The sequence below is a fragment of the Chelonia mydas genome, chromosome 3, assembly GCF_015237465.2.
Source record: "Chelonia mydas isolate rCheMyd1 chromosome 3, rCheMyd1.pri.v2, whole genome shotgun sequence".
Classification (NCBI taxonomy): Eukaryota; Metazoa; Chordata; order Testudines; family Cheloniidae; genus Chelonia; species Chelonia mydas.
Window position 1 is genome coordinate 154,173,116 of NC_057851.1, and position 22,716 is coordinate 154,195,831.

Sequence of the window (22,716 nt, forward strand, 5' to 3'; positions counted from 1 at the left end):
CCAGCAGACATGCCATTGAGATGGCTATGTGGTTGGATGTGCACAAATTCCATAGCTTTATTGACTCTGCACATAACGACTGAGATCTTGCTCCTTGGCAATTTATATAATACATGGGCTCTCTGCTGTTCATCATTACTCTGATTAAATGACCCTGATGGATAGGAAGTGACTACAAGCATATTGAACTGCTCTAAGCTCAAGAAAGTTGACGTGGAGTGACAATTCCTGGGGAGTCTGTTTGCCTTGAACTTGTTAAGGAAAAGTTAGCACATGTGACTCCATTTTGGTTTGGGGCCCACCATTGTTTAAATGCCAGCACATCATACACCAAGGGAGTAATCCTTAGATACAGAATCCCTGTGAAAATCCTCCTCCTTGTCTCCAGCCTGCCTTGATTCCCAGTATCTGGTTTTTGTCAGTCTCTAACTCCCTGTCTCTTGGCCTTGATGTGAGGCCTCCCATCCTGATAATAAAAGTTACTGATGCATGGCTTTAGGACCATGCTGTGTAATTAACATACTGGTATAGCATGAGGAATGCACCAAGCAGGGATAGGTGGTAGATAAGAAAAGGGTTTGTTTATTGGCTAAGGTTTCCGATGCACGAGGGCAACATGCTTTGCTAAAAGGTACATAACCTTTGTATAATTTGCATTCAGGGTACCCTCCTGGCTAGCAGGGGGGCACCACGCTCGAGCGTAATAAACTTAGTGTCTTTTGGGAACTCTGCAGTTGTGGACTTTATTTCTGTGCCTCAGCCTAGATTCGAACTGTGCGTGTCCTACCAGGTGTAATTTGTAGCACTTGTGTGCGTGTCCTACCAGGTGTAATTCGTAACAAACTATAAAGTCCTGGAGATAGGCACCCCAACCCACTAGGGAGACAACCGTGGTGGTGATCTTTGTGGGGGGCAGACACAAAAATGGAACTCCTACATAAACCTTTCACCAGATGATGATGATGATGATGAAGATGTAGAGGACTCTGTAATGTATAGCTACATATTTGGACAGTCGATTTGTTAAACAGTCCTGAATCAAGACTGCAGTCTTCCATGGTGTGTTACAAACAAACAGGCTGTCATGTGACCCAAAAGTTGAAGGCAAACAACTTGCTCTGGTTTGAGAGCTCCGGTGTAATGTTAAAATGAGGCTGGACATAGTGGCAAACTTAACTACGGCCCATATGATCTGGCAGTTGCAGAATAGAGTGGCTCAGATGAAGTCTATGAATTGTACAGGTGTCACAGCAGACTTTTCTGTATTGAAAGGGTCCACAAAACCTAAGAGGATTAGGGTCCTGTTGGTTGCTGATGATACCTGGAGGAAATAATGACACCTGAAGAGCCAGTTGTCCACACAGGAAAAGCAATTATTCCCATCTGACGAAGATGGGCCATGATGACACAGAAGATATTTGTGAAGACTCTCAGGGCAGTCAAACAACCAAAGGGGAAAACACAGTATTGGTAATGGTCCTTGCCAACAATGAACCATAGGAAGCACCTGTGAGACTGGTGCATAGCTATATGAAAATATGCATCCTGGAGGTCAAGGGTGATGAACTGGTCCCCTGGTTCTACAGATGAATCATCACTACTAGGATTACCATCCTGAATCACAGATAAATCACAGATAATGTTCAGAGTCCTGAGATCCAGGATTGGTCTTCATCCCCTTTTTTCTTAGGGATCAGAAATATCTGGCGTAAAACACTTTCCCAATGAAGTAGGGGGAACAGGTTCAATCACTCCCAAAATTGGAGAAATTATATCTCCAGCCTTAGAGAGACTGGGTCACAAGAGACCCTTGTGAGAAAGATCCCTGAATAGGGAAAGTGGGGGGGAGGGAGGGAGATGGGGGATAAGACTGAATTAGATGAATAGCCCACTGAAATCACTTCAGACTGATGGATCTTGGAAGTGATTAGCTCTCAGGAAGGTAGGAAATGGGAGAGGAAGACTCCATAGGGTGGATGGAGGGTGGTTTGGTGCATGCAGCGCAAGATCCAGTATAAGGGGTGATTCATGACCCTCAACCAACAAATCAAAATAGTGTCTGAGATCTCACTAAAATGACAGCCCCTTTTTGTGGAGTCTGGACCTCTTTCTAGATATTTCCACTGGTCTTCGGGAGGTTTGACACTAGACTGGGTAAGACCATTATGCTGTCTACTGCTTTCCATATTTTCTCTTTGTTGTAGGAGTGTATGAGACAAGAGATCGGAGAGCTGCCACAGAGTTCCCATAAAACACAAGGCTACATCTGCCACATCAAGAAAAGTTTACAAGGAACATCTGGCAATCATCTGGCCTTCAGTAATGAGAGTTTGAAACTATTCCTTTTGGTCTTGAGGCAAATCATAGAGCAGTTGAAGAATAGCTTTTGCAACTGAGACGGTCCAGGCACTTAAGTTCTTTGTTGGAGGGGGCTGATCTGGACCAATACCACCTATTCCTTTCATTAACAGCATCAACTACCAAAGAGTTAGGGGTGGAATGGGAGAAAAATACTCTGAATCCATGGCCAATACATAATACTTTTTGTCAGCATATGGGCGAATGGTTGCCTGTTTCTCCCAAATCATACAGGCTCGTGATAGTAAGTAAAGCATCACTGACAGGCAAGGCAATCTTGCTCTTGAGAGGAGATATGCAAAATATCCACCAGGGAGCACTGTACTTTTATTTTCTCCAAGCAGATCCACAAGGCCTCTATGATTCTTTTCCTAAACTTTTGTAAGGCCTTGAAGTCACCCATGGAGAATGAGGGTGGGGGCATAACCGTGTCATCTGGTGAGGAAGGGGATTTGTTAGATGAAGGTGTCTCTTCCTGGGAAGAGAATCCTGAGGTGCCAGTGGCTGTTGATCTTGGTAGGTCCTCTTGCATGAGGGCACCTTATAGATTTGGCCACCATAAGGAGCACAAGGGGTCCAAAAAGAAAAATGCTGTGGGGGCATAAGGAAAAGGAGTGGGTCCCCAAAAATGTTCTTGCTAAGGTTGACAAGTCAGTCATCGACTGGTTTTTGTGGTCTCGTCCTTGGGATATACTTCAAAGGAGGAAGGTTGAATGGGAAAGTGGTGGAAACCTCGATGGAAATGTCTGAGGCAATATCATCTCCTATCTCCAGTAGAGGAGCTATAGGTGTCAGTACCAGGGGTGGAGGCAGGAGGGAGGCGGTGGCAGATCCTTCCCTCCCTGTATATTCTTGTACCAGAGTATGAGAATGTGTAGGGCACAGGCACAGACCAACAGGCATTGCTGACAAGAATCTCTGATTGAAAGCGCATGGACATGCGCACATCTGAAGTGGAGCACCCATAGGGACAGTGACTCATAACCTATTAGGTCATTCAGTCTATCTTTCCAAACTACAAGTTTCTAGTATTTGTGCTAAAGGAGACCTTTCAAGCTACTGGAAAATAACTTAGGTTTCCCATCAAGTTCAGTACCACAGAAATAGACTGTACAGATTATTGCATTATTGCAAAGGCATTATTAACAGACCTTTGTCAAGGTTCCTTCCCCACTCTGAACTCTAGGGTACAGATGTGGGGACCTGCATGAAAACCTCCTAAGCTTACTTTTACCAACTTAGCTTAAAACTTCCCCAAGGTACAAACTATTTTACCCTTGGACTTCCACTGCCACCACCAAACTTTATCTGGGTTCCTGAGAAAACATAGTTTGGACACGTCTTTCCCCCCAAAATCCTCCCAAACCTTGCACCCCACTTCCTGGGGAAGGTTTGGTAAAAATCCTCACCAATTTGCATAGGTGACCACAGACCCAAACCCTTGGATCTTAGAACAATGAAAAAGCATTCAGTTTTCTTACAAGAAGACTTTTAATAGAAGTAAAAAAGAATCATCTCTGTAAAATCAGGATGGTAAATACCTTACAGGGTAATTAGATTCAAAACATAGAGAATCCCTCTAGGCAAAACTTTAAGTTACAAAAAAGACACACAGACAGGAATAGTCATTCTATTCAGCACAGCTATTTTCTCAGCCATTTAAACAAATCCTAATCTAACACATACCTAGCTAGATTACTTACTAAGTTCTAAGACTTCATTCCTGTTCTGTTCTCGGCAAAAGCATCACACAGACAGACACAGACCCTTTGTTTTTCTCCCTCCTCCCAGCTTTTGAAAGTATCTTGTCTCCTCATTGGTCATTTTGGTCAGGTGCCAGCGAGGTTACCTTTAGCTTCTTAACCCTTTACAGGTGAGAGGATTTTTCCTCTGGCCAGGAGGGATTTTAAAGGGGTTTACTCTTCCCTTTATATTTATGACAGCCTTATCCAAATTGTGGTCCGTGGACAGGTGACTAGGCATACGGCAATGGCTCTCCCTCTTTATTTCCAGTTGTAAATCACTAAAAGGCAGATAAAAATACATTGAGTGATATTTTCAAAAATGCTCACTGTTGGCTCAATTCTGCTTCCACTGAAATCAATGGGAGTTTTACCATGGACTTCAAGGGAGCAAATGTTGGCCAATGCTGATCAATTTTGAAAAATCCACCCTAAATACTTTCCCAATACTACTTTTTCATATAAGTGTAATGCGATGCCTCTCAATGGCTTGTTGACAGCAGGTATCAAACCCAGAACTCTGGGTCTAAAAGCAGAAGCCTCTTTTGCCTGAGAAAAATGACCCAGCTCTGTTAAGTTATAGCCAGTAGCAAACTCATCAATCTGTATGTGTGGCCCAGGTATTAGAGGAGTTCAAGTGTCATAATGTATGATTTAAATATGCAAGTACTGTAATTTCCACTGGGATGCTGTAAGATCATAAATCGGAGGCGGGGTATATACATTCTACAAAAAAGTTTCATAACTCCAGAGTTACAATTACTACTGTGAATATAAATTCTGAAATTATTATATAGATACCTTGGACACAAACGAAGCGGTAACAGTCCAATATTCTTTATTATGTCTAGCTGTATTTGCAGAGACAACTTGAAGATCATATGGATTATAGGGAGCCTTAGGGTTGTTCCTGCTTCTTCTGAGACAATATACATATTCTCCACTATCTTTCAGTAATAAAGGTCTCTGTTGGTAAAAGAATAAATACATTAAGTTACTGCACAACTTATTTTTCATAATTACAAACTGATTATGTACTTTACCATAAGTGGATTATAAATTAAAACAGACTGACTAAAAACAGAATGGTGAATAATGTCATCAGAATTAGCTGGGAAATTACCTATTATTACATCATACAGCTCTTCAAGTAACATCAATCCAATTATTCTTCTGTTCCATGACAGGAGAGTTTTTAAACGTTCACAGATTCCAAGGCCAGAAGTGACCACTGTGATCATCTAGCCTAACCTTCTTTATAACACAAGCCACAGAACTTCCTCAAAATGATCCTTAGAGCACACCTTTCAGAAAAACATCCAATCTTGATTTTAAAATGGTCAGTGATGAAGAATCCACCACAACTCTTGGTAAATTGTACCAATAGGTAATTACTCACACTGTTAAAAATGTACATCTTATTTCCTGGCTGCATTTGTCTAGCTTCAACTTCCAGCCATTGGATCATGTTAGCTCTTTCTCTGCTATATCGAACAGCCCATTTTCAAATATTTGTTCCCCATGTAGATACTTATAGATTGTACTCAAGTCACCTCTTACTTTGTTAAGTTAAACAGATTGAGCTCCGTGAGTCTATCACTATAAGACATGTTTTCTAATCCTTTAATCATTTTGGTTTCTCTTCTCTGAACGCTCTCCAATTTAATAACATCCTTCTTGAATAGTGGAAACCATAACTGGGCACAGTATTTTAGTAGTGGTCACACCAGTGCTAAGATAAAATAACCTCTCTACTCATACTTGAGATTCCTCTGTTTATGTATCCCAGGTTTGTATTAGCTCTTTTGGTCACACCATCATAGGATGGTAGCTCATGTTCAGAAGATTATCCACCATGACCCCCAAATCTTTTTCAGAGTCACTGCTTCCCAGGATAGTCTCCTCTACTGTAAATATGGCCTACGCTGTTTGTACCTAGATGTTTACATTTAATATAGCTAAATGTAAAAGGCATATTGTTTGCTTTGCACCTACTCCGTACCTCAGAGGTCAAAACCAGAAAGCTACACACTTGAATAATGGGCTACCACAAAGCTCTGTACTCACTGCAACCATCTTCAATGTATAGATATAGTGCCTATGCCTGAAATGATTGTGTACTGCTGATGATCTGGCACTCACAACTTGTGCTTCATAACTAAAGAACTGAAGTGACGCTTGTATCTGAAATTAAGATCATGGCAGACTACTTCCAAAAGTGGCAGATGAGACAAAATCCAAGCTAATCAGTAGTCCTACTTTCCACCTTGACAAAAGAATTGCACAAAACACTGTCAGTTTTGTGGTGAAACTGTGCATTATGACCCAAAGCCAAGTCTCACTCTTGACCACACACTGACCTTCCATGCCCACCTCAAGAAAGTAGCTTCTAAAAGTGAAGACTTGCACCAACATTATTCAAAACATAGTAGGAACAAGCTAGGGATCAACTGCCCCAGGGCTACGAACATTTGCCTTGACCCTGGCATACTTGTTGCAGAGTACGGTGCACTTGTGTGAACGAGAAGCTTGCCATAACCCAACCTGTGGATAGGCAGCTAAATCAAACTATGTGAATCCTCATGGGAACTTTTAAAATCAATACGGCTACCATGGCTTTCTGTATTAGCAAACACCAAACCTCCAGCTATCCATCAAGATATAGCCACAGCACAAGAACTTAAATTCATCAAAGACCACCCAGAGGCAGGGTCTCCAATGAAAGAGTCTGACCAGTCTGCCTGTGATGGGGTTTATTCCCCACACGGGCCCTGATAGGATATATTAGGCCAGGCAGGCCTAATAAACCAATAAAGCAGCAAGCAGGGGAGAAATGTAAGCTATAAGCAGGCCACTAATTAGTAGCAGGCTCAACTGGGCAAGGACAGGCGGGGCCTGTATAAAGCCCACAAGCTGCAAGTAGCAAATGGGGGCTGCAGGGAAGGAGTCCGCAGTCACTCCCTTAGAGGAGTCAAAGTGGGCTGGCAAACCCAAAGAGAGAGGGGAACCAGTGATGTAGGAAGGAGCCCAGGGAAACAGCAGGAAAGGCTAGGACAACAGAGACCTTCGCCTCACATTATAGCGTCCCTGGGCTGGAACCCAGTGTAGAAGGAAGGGAAGTCCTGGGCTCCCCTACCAGTCACTGAGTAGTAGCACAGGGCGTTCGAGAAGTCAGCCGGACAGCTGGTCTGGAAGGACTGCAATTTCCCCAGAATGGGAGGAAATTAGTGACTTGACCAGAGAGTGAGAGAAGCTGCAGACCGAGAGAAGATGGATAGAGAGACTACTGAGGAGGGCACAGCACCTGGCAGAGCTAATCCCAGGATGGCCAGGAGGAAGACGCCACGTGCGCTTAGTAGACCCCATGACACTGCCCAATTAGTGAGGCTCCCCTACTAACTGCTGAAATCACTGAGAGGTGTGTTAGGTGGTGGGACCTCAAGACATAGTAGAGGTTGCAGTAGAGTGATGTACAGGTGGAGTGAATGATGATGCAGCAGCCAGCAGCAAAGCTGGGGAGTGACTGATGATGCAACAGCCAGAGGTGCAGCCAACAGTGATGCAGGCAGTGGCCAACAGCGCAGCAGCAGAGTGACAGACGACACAGCAGCCAGCAGCAGAGTGAATGACAAAGAAATGGCAGCAGCAGGCAGCAATGCAGAGTGAGCTGAGGCACTGCTTGATGCCTCTTTCCCAACCATCAGCATCGGTGTGGGACGTGAACTCACACAAACGCACTTTTGAACTCTGGGTCTTTGCTGACCAAGGACAACAACTGTGAGTGGGGTGCAGTGGAGGGAGAGGGGCGTGGCACGTTAAGGGAACATGTGTTTGCTGGACTTTTGCATCACAAAGTGAGGCAAAGGACACTGCCCAACATACTCTGGGGTGGGTGTTTGGTCATATGCTTGCAAATCATGCTTGTGCATTTCCCCAATTAATGCTGGGTTCTTTTCCCCTTTTTATTAAGTTTTCTTTTCTGTATTCAGACTCTGTGCTTGTGAGAGGGGAAGTATTGCCTCTTAGAGGCATCCAAGGTTGGTGTGTAATTTTCCCACATTGCTGGGGTGAGGACTCAAGCCGAATCTGTGTTTTATTGTTAAAAGGAACCCCCAGATATTGAACCCAGCCCTTGTCACTGCTGACACCATCTGGCAGAATGGTTATACCAATAATCACTCACATTCAATTCTTCCTCCCAGCTGATTTGGCTCAATTGTTTTCAACTTTGAGTCTTTTATAAGTCACCGCTCTCTCTCTCACAACACACACGGCATCTGCAGAGCAACATTCTATAAATTCAGTTGTAGGTCCATAAGCCATTTCAAGGCCTCCTCTGTAACACTGTGGATATCATCCATTTCACCTCTGAACCTATATTTGGGGCACCGAGTTATGATGTGTTCGATGGTCTCACCACAGTCGAACAAAGGGGAGTCTGATTTTCCATTTGTGCATCAGTGGACACATCTTCCATGGTTTGTTCAGGTGTGATTCAGTGGCATTCAAAATTTGCATGATAGGTTGAAACCAGGAAAGTGGCTTGTTGGGTCTATAATGTTGTGCTTGTTTAGAATGGTAGATGACATAGGCACCGACTTCTTCTGGTGCCAGTGGGTGTTCGACCCCTGCCCTGCCCCCTCCCGCCCCCATTCAAACTCCCTCCTCCAAAGTTCCTGCCCCAACCCCGCCTCCTCCCCCAATCCCCGGCCTGGTCCCGCCTCCTCCCCTGAGCGGATCACATTCCCGCTCCTATCCCCTTCTCCCAGAGCTTGCTACAGCTGTTTGGCGGCAGCAAGCCCTGAGAGGGAGGGAGGAGTGGAAACGCGGCACGCACAGGGGAGGTGAGGTGAGGCGAGGGGGGGGGGCAGGGAGCTTGGATGCCAGTGGGTGCAGAGCACCCACTAATTTTTTTCCATGGGTGCTCCAGCTTCAGAGCACCCATGGAATCGGCGCCTATGGTAGATGAGATCCAGATTCTCTGCCATTCCTTGACCAGATCCAGAGACAGGAGGAGATAACGTGTGGTCCATGGTGATTTTTGCGATTTCAGGTGTTGCTGCGGTATGTTGTCCATAACCTGCCAGATGGAAAATTCTAAGGCTTAACACTTAGACTTGGTTATCACTGATTTCAGCTTTAGTGATCCATATCAAAACAAAAGACTCCCAATTGAGTCTAACCAGCTCTGTCATTAAACAATGGAGACAGGAAGGGTAAAATGGTGTCCAGGATTCTTTAGACAAATACCACACCATCTGGTACAAGTACCTGTCGCCACCAACTCTCCCCTCCACTGGGCTTTGGCACCCTTGCCCCCTGCTTAGTGACTGCAGTTCAGTTGATTGTGATTGCTCTCAACTGGGGCATGCCAAGCACAGTTCTGTTGCTCCCACTCACACAAGGACAACAACCTTTTTTCATCCCTGCACCCAACAGCAAAGCGACTTGCAATCCAACACCAGCCAAAATTGATCATTTAGGCAAAACAGCTCAATCACGCATGCCTATGCAGAGTAGCAGTGTCTATGCAAACAAAGTCGGTTCCTGGAGTCTTTTCCCTCAGTTCATCACCAAATGTCAGGGGAGAGATCATTCAGATCCTGCTTACAGTGAGAATCATTTAAGAACACCTTACAAGATGTCCCATAAACCACAATCAAGGAAGAAAGCTGTATTGGTTAAAAACCGACCTGGTTTAGAGGAAAAGTGTAAAATAAATAAAAAATATTACAAATGTAAGAAAGGGGAAGTTGACAGTAATGATATAAATCAGAAGTTAGATTTTGTAGAAAACTGATAAGGGGAGGGATACAAGGAGAAATCTATAGTTAGCTAAGGACAATAAGAAGGTGTTTTTAAAATATATTAGGAAAAAAATGAATCCTAATAATGTTATAGATCTATTTCTACATGGAAAGGATAGAATTATCAATAATAATGCAGAAAAGGCAGAAGTGTTGAATAATATTTCTGTTTGGGGAAAAAACAGAGCTGGTTGGACCATTCATGTTGATTTTCAATAAGTCTTGTGGTATGTCTACACTGCAACTTGCACCATGGCCATGACTGGTCCAGGTCATCTGACTCTGGCTTGGGCTGCAGGACTAATAAATTTCAATGCATCAATCTCTTTACTTGTGAACAGTCCAGACCATTGGGATGGTGGACCACATGTGGACTTCACCTGCTGGAGCTGATGCTGGACTTGTCTGCCATACTGTTTGTCCACTGGCTGTTTTGATGTCCACAAAATATTAGCAGTGATGGTGTTCACCTGCAGCCTAGTGGTATGTGTAGGATCTGCATCCCCCAGGTGTGATGTCTGGGTGTCTTAGCAGGTTCCAGGTGCATCTGCTCAGTGTGCAAAGTTTAGACCTTCTATGCATCCAGGCCACCATTTCTGTCTTGCTGCATGATGCCAAGAGGGATATTCCAGTTTCTGGGTCTCTACATTCATCATATTTAGGGGGGAGCTCTTAGCTCTCTGCAGTCCAGAAAGGAGTATACAATGACTTGTGTCCCCAAGGGATGTTGTTCTTTGTGGCAGCAGTTATGAGAGCAGTAAAATAATCAACAAAAGTCTTCAGCACTGGGGGAATGCAGGAAACTGTATTCTCCAAAGTCATAGTGAAAGTGGTCCAGTCTGCTTTTTTGAAGTTTCAGCACAGTGCCAGTTTTGAGTAGAGAACTGGGATTTGAATGCCACTATGGGTCAGTACTTACCTGCGATGGCAACTTGTGAAGCCAACGAGGACAAGCCACGATTTGAGTACTAGAGTGTCTTGATCCTCTTTAGAAATGAACATTATGGCAGGGCAGTATCATCTGCCCCATCTTGCCCAGTGGAAAGTGATGTGCTGTTTCGCATAAAAAAGGAGGAGCATATCTTTTTCTGAAACCAGTATGTTAGTTTCTTCGCCTGCATGTAGTTTGCTACATAAGCCCCATTGTGTGCGGTGACTATTAAAGTCACTCACAAATATAGCAGGGTCCTGTACATTCAGCAGAGCTGGTTGAGGCCATGGTACACCAGCTGGTTTACATATGATAATGACAGTGAGCTTGCCGATGCTCAAAGAAATTGTAGTTGTTTCTTTGTGAGCTGTAGGAGGTTGGCCGCATATTTGTTGATATCCTGCGTTTTGTAAATTAACAACTCATATTTTTGAGTGGTAATTGCTCAGTATGAGTTTACAGCCACTTGATTTTGTAGAAACACAGTTTTTCTTCATTTGCGAGATGGGTCTCCTGGAGGGCAAGGACATCAATGTTGGTCATATTCACCTTTTCTCCAGGTAGTCACACTTGGACCATGAGAGGCCTTCAACATTCGACTGGCAGATCTTTACCCCAGGTCTGATCTGCCTAGCATGCTGGCCCTGAAAAATTAGGCTTATTTTGTTTTCTCTTTTAATCAGGAGGTAGACAGTCAATGCGAATGACCAAATATCGTCAACCAAATGTCGTGCTAAGTCACCTAGTATCTATATTACTCGTCTGGACTTTATTCTGTTTGCACAGTATAAATGTGATCAAGTCATGATCACTTATACTTAAGCTATCATTAATTTTTATTTCTGTGATGAGTTCCTCTTTATCTCTTAAAGCCATGTCTAATATAGAATTCCCCCAGGTTGGCTGCAACACTTTCTGTGTTAGGAAATCATCATCTAGAATATGAAGAAATTCTAAGGATGTTTTAGTATAGGCATTATGAGACTTCCAGCGTATGTCACTGAAATTGAAGTCCACAATGATCAAGTAGCTTTTTCCCCCCTACACATTGTAGATCAGTGCATAAGGAGTCAATCAGGCCTGTTCGATATGTGATTTGGTGGTATAGCAGATAAATCACAGTATGGAATACTGGTTATCTGTTAGGATATTGATCAACAACCATTCAGATTTTCTTCTGAGTTATCATGAGTAAGAAATAGGTAATTTCATTTTTCACAGTGTCACTCCCCCTTCCCTTTTGTCCATACAAGCCTTCTTAAATAGTTGTAGCAATTGATTTGAACATTCTAAATCATGGCAATCATTCCACTAGGTCTCAGTAATACCAACTAGATCTAATTTGTGCACATAAATGAACAATTCCAATTCCTCGCTTGTTTCCCAAGCTGTTAGCGTTGGTGTATGGGCAATTAAACCATTTCCTCTCCATGTCTTTTGATTCCTTGAGTAATTTTGTTCTCAACCTCTCTATTTTGTGCCGAATGCTCATATCTTCCCTCTTTTTACCTTCCCCTTTTGCTATTAGTTTAGACCCCTCCTGACTATTCTAGCCAGCCTGTCCCCAAGGAGATTGGTTCCCCTTCCATCCAAACTATACAGACCCCTCTCCTCTTAGAAGGTGAACCAATACTCCACAAAATCAAAATCTTACTCCCTACATCACTTATCTAGACAGTGATTCACTTTCAGAATCTTCTGCCTCCTGTCTGCCTTTGCTCATGGGACAGGAAGGAACTCAGAAAAGGTCACTTAGACATTCTTATTCTTCAACATGTTTCTGAATTCCCTGAAGTTATCTACTATCTGCAAGATATACCTCAATGCAGAGTCATTAGTGTCAAGATGAACCAATACCAAGGATCCTTGCTTCTTGACTTCAGAAATAATATTCAGTCTTAGAGTAATATCTTGAGTCTTGGCTTCGGAAAGGCAGCATACTGAACCTGTTTTCTGCCTCTCCATGGCATTGTGTTCTTCTGATTTTTCTGAGGTTATGAATCTCCAGCAAGGATTGTCTTTCTTCCTTGGACTCTAGGAGAACAGTTTTGTAGGTAAGCTTGATTTTTCTTACAGGTTGGGTCACAGTGCCAACTACAGGTGTGGGACCTGCTGGACCTTGAGATCTTGGTATCCTCCATAGTTTTCATGCTGAGAACTTGGTATCTATTGGAAGCTTCCAGCTATATGGAATTCTTCTCAAATGTCTTTTCTATGGTGGCCACAGCCTGTCCATCCTCGTCTGTGTCCAGTCATGTAGAATGCTGCTGTGACCACTTAACCTCTTATAGTAATGAGACACCAGATCTCCTCCCTGAATTCCTGTTTCTCCAATTCTTTGGTGGCCAGCTCCATTCTTCCTTGAACCTGGGGTGGCTGGGTCACCAGTGTTTCCCAAACCTGGATGTTTAGGAACTCCTCGCTTCTCTGACTCTCAGCAGTGTCCTCAACCTGCCCTTCCAATACAGGAATCTTTGTCCTGACACAAAGCCACCCAACTCGCACCTATGCATGTGAATCTCTTCTGCCTTCAGGCTAGAAAGAACAGTGGCAAGTCAAGTCACACCACTGGTATATCTTTGCGTCTTGTTATCACACATAATGCTGAATCTGGAAAGAGGAAAGCCTCTCACATTCCCTCAGTCCAAACTCCCGTCCAAAACTCCCATTTGCTGATTGTGTTCATGGTTAAAATTCTCTTCCTTAATGAGTGAAGAGTCTTATGGCTGGAATATGGGGTTAAGGACACAGGAGACCTGCAATCAAACCCTATTCCCAACATTAATCTGTTGTGTGGTTAGTGGGTTTCCTGCAACCCCTGTATTGAAGCAGGTTCTCTTGGGATATCTGGATAGCCAGTTCCACGACACAAAAATCACCTTCTCTGTGTGAGTGTCCCTTGTTTTGCGAAGGCAGTTTTAAATGTGTTAAGGTGTGTATCCTGGAATATCTTCTCGAGAAACATTTTGTGGTATCTGAGTGCCTGGCTATAGATATCTACTGCTGTTTATCACATACCTCTGGTTGTCACCAAACACTGGAACCCATACAGGGTATCAAACAATTACAACCCATACTTGATGGAAACTATGCTCTAAAACTATTCTTTCCTGAACCGCCTTGCTCCCCAAACCTCACCAAGCTCATCATCAGAAGCAAGCTCCCCATAGATCAGGATACACCAACTCAAAGTGGCACCAGACCCTGCCAGAACAACAGATGCAAAACCTGCAGACTTATCTCCACAGCTATGACTATCAATATCCCTGTGACCGGTTCCCTGGGGTGCAACCTGGAACCAGGGTACCACTGAGCCCCCGGCATACCTGTCTTGGCCCCCTCTCACACTATGATGCTGTGACAAACAATCCATTCCAGGTACTGCACCTACACAGCTATGCACAGACAGGGACACACCCAGCTGAGTTACAGGAATGCTTCTCCTAGCCACTCGTGAACTAACAATAGAAGCTCCAGCCAATTCCCCCAGATCAGGATCCCAGAAATAAAAGTAAAATCACAATCTGTGTTCTGTAAACTAGATAGGATTTGAATCAAGCAGTGTCTCACCCTGATGGCAAAGTTCCTTCATACACAAGCTGGGCTTCCTCTTTTCAGCCAGGGACCACCTCTGCAGTTCAGTCTTTGTTCTCCAGACAGGTTTCCAGGTGTTGAGTTGTGGAGGGAGAGAGGCAATTTGATGATGTCACTTCCCATCTTTTAAAGTTTCTTCCAACTTGCTGCAAAGATCCTTTGATAGGAGTCAAGCAGTGCCCATTGTTCCCTCTGAGAAGTCTTCATTGTATAGTATCACAGATCCTGTAATAGTCCTTGGTAGTGTAGATTTCCTATAACGGTCCATCAACGCTGTCTGGCTTCTCCACTGTTGTACCTGAAAGGTTTGTTGTGAGTGTTTCCAACTTTACATATTTCAGTAACACACACAGCAAAATTTCATAACTGCCCATACAATAGTAGCACAGGATATTAATGTTCAATAGATCAAGACTTTTACAGTGATACCTCATAAGGCATACTTTGTACAAAACGTATTATTTTACAACAGTGGTGAATATGAGAATTCCACAGTGCTGCTTTCAGGCATAGAATGCCACAATCCCTCATACAACACACACTTCAAAAATCCATGGGTCCTACACATACCTATCTCAACATGGAGTGTACCTCATCCAGTGCATCAAATGCCCCAACTACTATGTCAGTGAAACCAGACAAGCACTATCTCAAATGAACACTCTCAGAAAAATGATAAGACAAAATGCACCCTATTACACATGGGCAAACACTTTTCACAGAATGATCACTCCCTATCTGACCTCTCAGTCCTCGTCCTCAAAGGAAACCTGCACAACACCTTCAAAAGATGAGCCCAGGAACTAAAATTCATAACTCTGCTAGACACTAAAAAAAACTACAGACTAAGGACAAGTCTACACTACAGACCTATATCAGTAGAACTACTTCACTCAGGGGTGTGAAAAATCCACACCGTGTGCCGTAATTATACCAACCTAACCCCTGTGTAGACAACACTATGTGGATGGGAGAACTTCTCCCGTCGACATACCTATTGTCTCTCGGGGTGGGGGTGGAGATTAACTATGGGGAAGGGAGAGGCTCTCCCAACGGTGTAGACATGTCTTCACTAAAGCATTACATGAAGACAAGCCCTTAGAGATACTAGTTTATGGCTCATTACAACAATCTGTAATACACTATGCTGCCTACTATTCTGCTTTGCCTTCAGAATGCAGAGATATTAACTGCCCACTTCATTTTAAGTGTCTCCCAGAACGTTTGTGAAGCCCGTATGCTTAACAATCTATCCCACCTTGTACTCAGGTTGGACATTCTAGGTCTGGTCTACACCACAGACCTATCTCGCTATATATGAAAAATCTACACCTCTGAGCGACGTAGTTATACTGACCTAACTGTATAGACAGTGCTGTGTCAGGAGAGAGCTTCTCCCGCAGACATAGCTACTGCCTCTCAGGGAGGTGGATTAACTATGCCAACGAGAGAGCTCTCTTCCCTCAGCATAGAGTGTCTTCATTAAAGTGCTACAGTGGTGCACCGATGCAGCGTTTTAAGTATAGACCTGCCCCTAGTTACCTTCCCCAGACCTGAAGAAGAGCTCACTGAAACTCAAAAGCTTGTCCCTTCCACCAACAGAAGTTGGTCCAATCAAAGAAATTGCCTCATCCACCTGGTGTCTCTCATATCCTGGGAGCAACACAACTACAACAACACTGCAAACAATTGTTCCCCCAGTCCACCAAGGGTAGGACAAGAAGTAATCAGCTTAATCTGCAGCAAGGCAGATTTATGTTAAATATTAGGTTATCAAGGAAGATTGCGGAATCCCCATTGTTGGTGGGTTTTAAGAACAGATTAGACAAACACTTGTCAGGATAAAAAGAAAAGGAATACTTGTGGCACCTTAGAGACTAACTAAGGTGCTACAAGTACTCCTTTTCTTTTTAAGGATACGAGACTAACACGGCTGCTACTCTGAAACTTGTCAGGATAGTCTAGGTATACTTGGCTCCTGCTTCAGTGCAGGAGAATGGGCTAGATGACTCCTTGAGGTCCCTTCCAGCCCTACATTTCTATGATTCTATACCTTCCTTATAGGAGCACTGTTAGGTTTAATCAATTAATATTGTGAAGCACTTTGTGAATGTTAGAAAAAAGGTGCTATTTAAAGTTCTAAATACTGTTACTATCTAGTAGTTTTGAAAATATAGCATAAATACAAGTTGAATGAACTACATTTTTATCAAATTATTATGCTTCTTGTAGGGACATAGAAAAACTACAATTACATAAAGAAATAAGCTTTTGAATCAAAAGTTTCAAGGAATATAATATACTGCGCGTTATATTTTTGATCCTGCCTCTAACAATGTGCAGGAATATTTGCATGCAGAAGCAGGTTCCTGTGCAAAATTTTCATTTGCACAAGTAAACCAGGTAGCTAGTCATGCTATAATTACCTAATGTGTATGCAGTTTTGGAGTCAATGTTTCAAAATCTGGCTCCCTACTATCTGTATCAAGATGCACAGAGTGTGTTAAACTGGAGGAAGCCCTTATACTTCTCAACCAGTTACTATGATGCAACAAACTTTGCCAATGCTATAAGTGCTACATTCTTGAAACCAGATTCTAAAAACACCTTCCACACATTTTGAATTGCTATTAACACCATGATATTTATGTATGATTTTCATTCCTCTAGAAACCAGGTATTGTGTTGTTCAGTACTTAAATAATTTGCTGTAAGGCAATATCACTTCATCAGTTTTGATCAATATACAATATGCATAATCATCACTTTTGAAAGAATTAATGCTGAAAAACCAAATGCGCCATACAAGAGAAATGCAATTACTTTCACTCCTACAGGGAAACAGGTAATAGAAGTATAAAGCTTATGTCATCCCAAATGCCAGGTACTCTAGAAAAGCTATACACACATGGCAATTTAACAGATATCCTGCAAGTGGGATGTTCTATGACAGTGGTTTTCAACCTGTGGTCTGCAGACTATGTCCAAGATTTCCAAAGGGGTCCGCATCTCCATTTGAAATTTTTTAAGGGGTCTGCAAATGAAAAAAGGTTGAAAACCAGTGTTCTATAATATAGATAGATAGATAAAAATGTCTTTCATATCTTGAACCACATAATAGACACTAACGACTTATGATAGGAAGAAATAATCATCAAACCATTTGGAAGGCTTCTTCTACCACAAAGTTATTAGTTTTGGCAGAATTTTATATCTTTTTTTTAAATTTTGATGGAAATCTATTTTAACCTTTTTTTTTCCTATTTCTATCAATTTTAATTCAATCTAATTTAAGTTTCAGTAGGGAGTCAGTGGCCTGGATGAGCCCCCAATACAGGGGAGGCCATCCCACTGCTAAATAGCTCCTGTCGGGGACTCATTCTCCTCCTCCCCTTTGCTGTCCTAGACAGGAGTCTCTGACCTGCTCTGCCAGGACTGCAGCCTCCCACCCCCAACCTTGTGCCTGCAGGATCCCATGTCAGCAGCACTCAGCCCTAGAGGGAACCCTCTACAGTTTCGATGGCACAGGAGTGAGCGAGTGGGTGGGTCCTGGCAGGCGAGTGAGAGAGCAGGTCCATGGCAGCAGGGCTTCCTGAGTTGCTGCTGACATCTGATCCATGCAGGTGTAAGGTGCTAGAGAGGGAAGGCTACAATCACACTGACGGATGATAATTTCCGCTGACACACTGAAATTGACGTTCACCAGCCTTTACTGATTAAAATCAAATCCTGTCAAGCCTTGTGGTTTACACAGGAGGTCTACAAATAAGTTTTCCTGTATCCTCTCCTACAGTCCAAATCAAAATTTCATTCACCAAATGGCCTTCATTTTGTTACTATATGTCTATGAATAAGGAGCCTAGCAACTAAGGCTTTTTTTTTTCTTTTAGTCTATATTCCTATTTTTTACTACCATCGTTACGGCTGGTGGTTATAATGCTAACAGACACCAGCAGCCCGTCTACACTAGCACTGCCATTCTAGCTTCTACTGGTGAAGATGTAATGGCGAGAACTTTAAAGAAAAATGCAAAATACCAACAAATTAAGGGTCAATGGTAACAAATTTGAAAGAATCAATCAGTGAATAACTAGTACTATGAAGCAGATTTTCCTGACTTCCTGCAACAGTAGTTGACCTTTTGAAGCTGATCCCAGTTATATAAATGTTAGCATTCAAAGATCCAGATGGATGAAGAGGTACCCCTTATTCCGGGCACATCAGATTCCTGGTCTAGCACTGAACTTTTTTTTTTTAACCATTTTGACCACTGAACTACCACCAATGCAGCTGCATTGGCATCAGTAACCGTTCTATTTAGGGAAAAATGTCTAATGAAAAGAGACTGTTTTGTTTTGTTGTTGTTAACAAAGAATACTTGCCCCATTAGGGACTTGCATAATTTGCTGTTCTGCATACACAGGCCCAAACTATGTCCGGCTCTGTAAGAGAGGTGCACTTGATTGAAGAGAGAACACAGGGGAGGCCTCTTACCATCACTGACTGACACTTACAAGGGGACCAGACATATGTTTGGCTGTCGGCACTCCAGTGAGTGTGAAGAAAATATCTGGCTAAATATCTCACAGTACAGGAGCCACACTGGCTTTATTAAAGGCCATCTCCAGGACACTGGAGACAAATATAGCACTGCCAGGCATCACTATTCAAGGTGTCTCTCTCCTTCCACTCCCCAGAAGGACTCTGCCTCTTACAAGGCATAGGCTATATTACTTGTGATTTAAAGGTTTAGGCCCCAATCCTACCAATGCTTTACTCATGCTGAGCATTCTGTTCTTCTGATTTAAGGACAGAATTATGTTCAGAGGGGAAAAAATAGGCAAGGGAGAACTATTTTAACTAAATTTACATTCAATCCTCATTTTTACAAGGCAAAATTCAACAAATAAAGAAAATTACCCTAAGTGCAATCTTCTGAATTTTAGTCACCTTCGTCTCTTCAGCTTTGTATCCATGTGGTGGTAATATTGTTTGCCAGCCAAGTTTGCCTCTCAGCCTCAAAATATGCTTTACGACATCATCATCGAATGGTTCTGGTGGGGGGGGGGGGGGGGGGGGGAAAGGGGAAATCAATTTTTTTAAAGGAATCTTTTTATATTTGTAAGACATACCCAAACAAGGTACATAGCTGAGTAAAATAAAATCAAGGAACAAATTCACCAGGGGGATGAATACCCACAAATTAATTTGCATTATGAGAATAACAACTGATGGTAGCATATATCAGATGAAAGTACTGTTATTCCCACCTTACAGATACTTACAGATCCATCTATGTACTACATTTCTGGACTGTTAGTTATATACAATAAACCTATCATTAGAAACACACAACACTGAACTAATTAAAGCACAAATTCACAATATCTTGCAGCCATCACTAACAAAAGGATAACATATAACAAAAGTTAAAGGATATCTCTCAGTTAGTCCCCTAATAATACCATACACACTACTCCATATTAATGTGAGACTCACCAGGGCAGGTTAGTGAGCTTTGTGGTTTATGGAGTGCTAGGACTATTAAAAGTAAGTATGCTCCCTGGGGCCAACAGGGGATCACCATGTCTCTCTCTTACTCCTTCATGAGAGCTGAATAAGGTCCTGAAATCAGGATAAGGCATTTCTGTGCTCCTTCTCCTGATGAGGCAATTGCTGTAGGGGAGGGTTGGGAAACACTAAGCTTACTGTCACCATGGTGCTCAACCGAGATTACCAGGAGTAGTGAAAGGAAATTGGCAGTTGAGACTTGAGCAGCGCAGGGTGACTTTCAGAAAGACCAACCTGTCTCCTCATTCCTCTCTTCTCAATGGATATAAGCCCACTTTGGGGGGAGCTAGTCTGCCTTCCTGTTCACTGGGATAAGCCAGCCTCAGCTCCTCCCCAGTCTCGGCATTTTTAGGAGGGCAAATGGGTCAGAGCTAAGGCTTGCCTAAGTCCATCTACAAGACAACAGTTGCCATTCTTAGCTCCATGTGGTAGAGTTCAATGCCTATGCAAGCAAAACAATGGTGGGAAGAGAGAAGTAGGAACATAGAGGAGGATTGCTGAAGTACACATTGTCCTATTCAGACTACACCAAGTTTTCTTAATTCCCATAGTGAAAATGCCGGAGCTGCCCCAAAATCAGTAAGGTTATCCCTGCCAGGCCCCCAGCAGTAGACGCTTCAGCTGTAGGGTGAGGATCCAATAGTGGGGAAGAGGAATGGGAACAGATAAGAGGTTTCTTAGGGTATGTCCACACTGTAACATAAAGCCAGGTCTGTGGGACTCTAGCCACAGGCTTGGTATTTGTAAGCTCATGCTTGAGCATCCACACTGAATACTGACCCTAAGATAGAATTTCTGAACGTGGGTCTCACACTTCCGTGTCCACATTGCACTACGCAGACGTGAGCCAAACCAGCCTATACTATGCTGCCAAGTGACCTCAGCTGTAGTCACTCTAGTCCGTTGTTCGTGGTGGATTATGAGAAAGCTTGACTGTCCATCCCATGGCACTTGTGAGGAATTTGTCACAGCCCACAAACACATCCAGCTGAGATGACTTTTGAGTCTGCATTCTCCCAGCAACCAATGCCAGCCACATAGAGGAGTCACCATTTGAAGAACTTGTCCTACTTGCATTTTGTCTCCTGTGTCAGGAAACAGGCAGAGCATCCAAGAGATACTGGTGCACATATTGGCGGCATTTTCTGACCTACCAAAGGCATCTGTTGGAGGAAGAGGAGGACAATGACAATACAGATGCAGCAGACTCCAACTGCCTGAGGCTGCTCACAACTCACAGTATAGCTGCTAATGCCCCCTAGGTAAACTGGTGCTTCTGGAGCAGGGCCACAAGCACAGACTGTTAGGATCACATTGTCATGCACACCTGGGATGACCACAGCTCCAGAACTTTCCCATGAAGAAAGCAACATTTCTAGAGCTCTGTGGAGCAGTCCTCCAGCATCACGACACACACAAGAGCAGCCAGGCTGCTCCAGAAGTGGGTTGCTATAGCTATCTGGAAGCTAGCCACTCCTGACATAGCCTTTGATTACCAATTTGGTGTTGACAAGTCGACTGCTGGGGCTGTGGTGCAGAGGTTTCCGAAGCAATCAGGTATGTGATCTACCCAAAGGTGGTGAGCATGAACAATGTCGCTAAGTAGTTGCTGACTTTGAGACAATGGGGTTCCCTAATTGGACCATGGACATTGATGGGACTCTTGTGCTCCTTGAAGAGGGCAAACTATGGACACGAATACATAAACCGCAAAAGGCACTACTCCATTGTTATACAGGTTCTTGTCAACCACTGAGGCCGAATTATGGGTGCCAATATGGGCTGCACTGGAAAAGTTCATGATACCAAGATTTTCCACTGATTGAAATTCTACTTTCCTGGACAGGCGGGAACACTATTCCCACCAAATGATATTATCATAAATGAAGTAACTTTCCCCACTGTTATTCTAAGGGACCTCCAGAGACCTCTTTTGCCTGGGTTTACGAAACCATATCCTGATCTTGGAGGCTCTGACAAAAGAAGATTTAGTTACACTCTCAGCAGATGTAGAATGGTAGTTGAATGTGTGTTTGGCAGAAGAAAAGGGGTGTAAAAAAAAATACAGCTGACTTCATGGTAAGGGTCTACTATAGACCAATAAATCAGAAAAGAGGAACTGGATGAGACATTCTAGAACAAATAAATATCCAAAACCCAAAACCTGATAAAAATGGGGGACTTTACCCAGATATCTGGTGAACAAGTAATATGACAAAATAGACCATTTCCACTAAATATTTGGAATGTAGTGGGGACAACTTTTTGTTTCAGAAGGTGGAGGAAGTAAACTGGGAGACAGCGATTTTAGACTTGATTCTGACCAAAAGGGAGGAATTGGTAGTGAATATTAAGGTGGGAGACAATTTTGGGTGAAAGTGATCATGGGGTGATAGATTTCATGATTCTAGGGAAAGGAAGGAGAGAAACAAAATAAGGATAACAGACTTCAAAACAGACTAACAAAAACTTGGAGAACTGGTAGGTGAGGTCCCATAAGAAGAAAACCTAAGGGAATTCAGGACAGCTGGCAATTTATCAAGGAGTCAATATTAAAGGCACAACTCCCGATGCCAAGGAAAGATAGAAAGATGCCAGTATGGCTCCAACAGGATCCCTTTAATTGACCTGAAAATCAAAAAGGAATCTTACAAAAAGTGGAAACCGACAAATTGCTAAGGAGGAGTACAAAACAGCATAAGCAAGTGGACAC

General features: G+C 43.1%; 1 protein-coding gene across 1 annotated transcript in view; it reads right to left on the reverse strand.

The window, feature by feature from the left end:
• Positions 1–22,716, reverse strand: part of DNAH14 (dynein axonemal heavy chain 14) — a 514,964-nt gene that overhangs the window by 452,942 nt on the left and 39,306 nt on the right. The window contains exons 6-7 of the mRNA XM_043543588.1: positions 19,353–19,486; positions 4,902–5,066 (exon numbers count right to left, since the gene is read on the reverse strand). Of these exons, the coding sequence (XP_043399523.1) occupies positions 4,902–5,066; positions 19,353–19,486 (299 nt within the window). The remainder of the gene's footprint in view (positions 1–4,901; positions 5,067–19,352; positions 19,487–22,716) is intronic.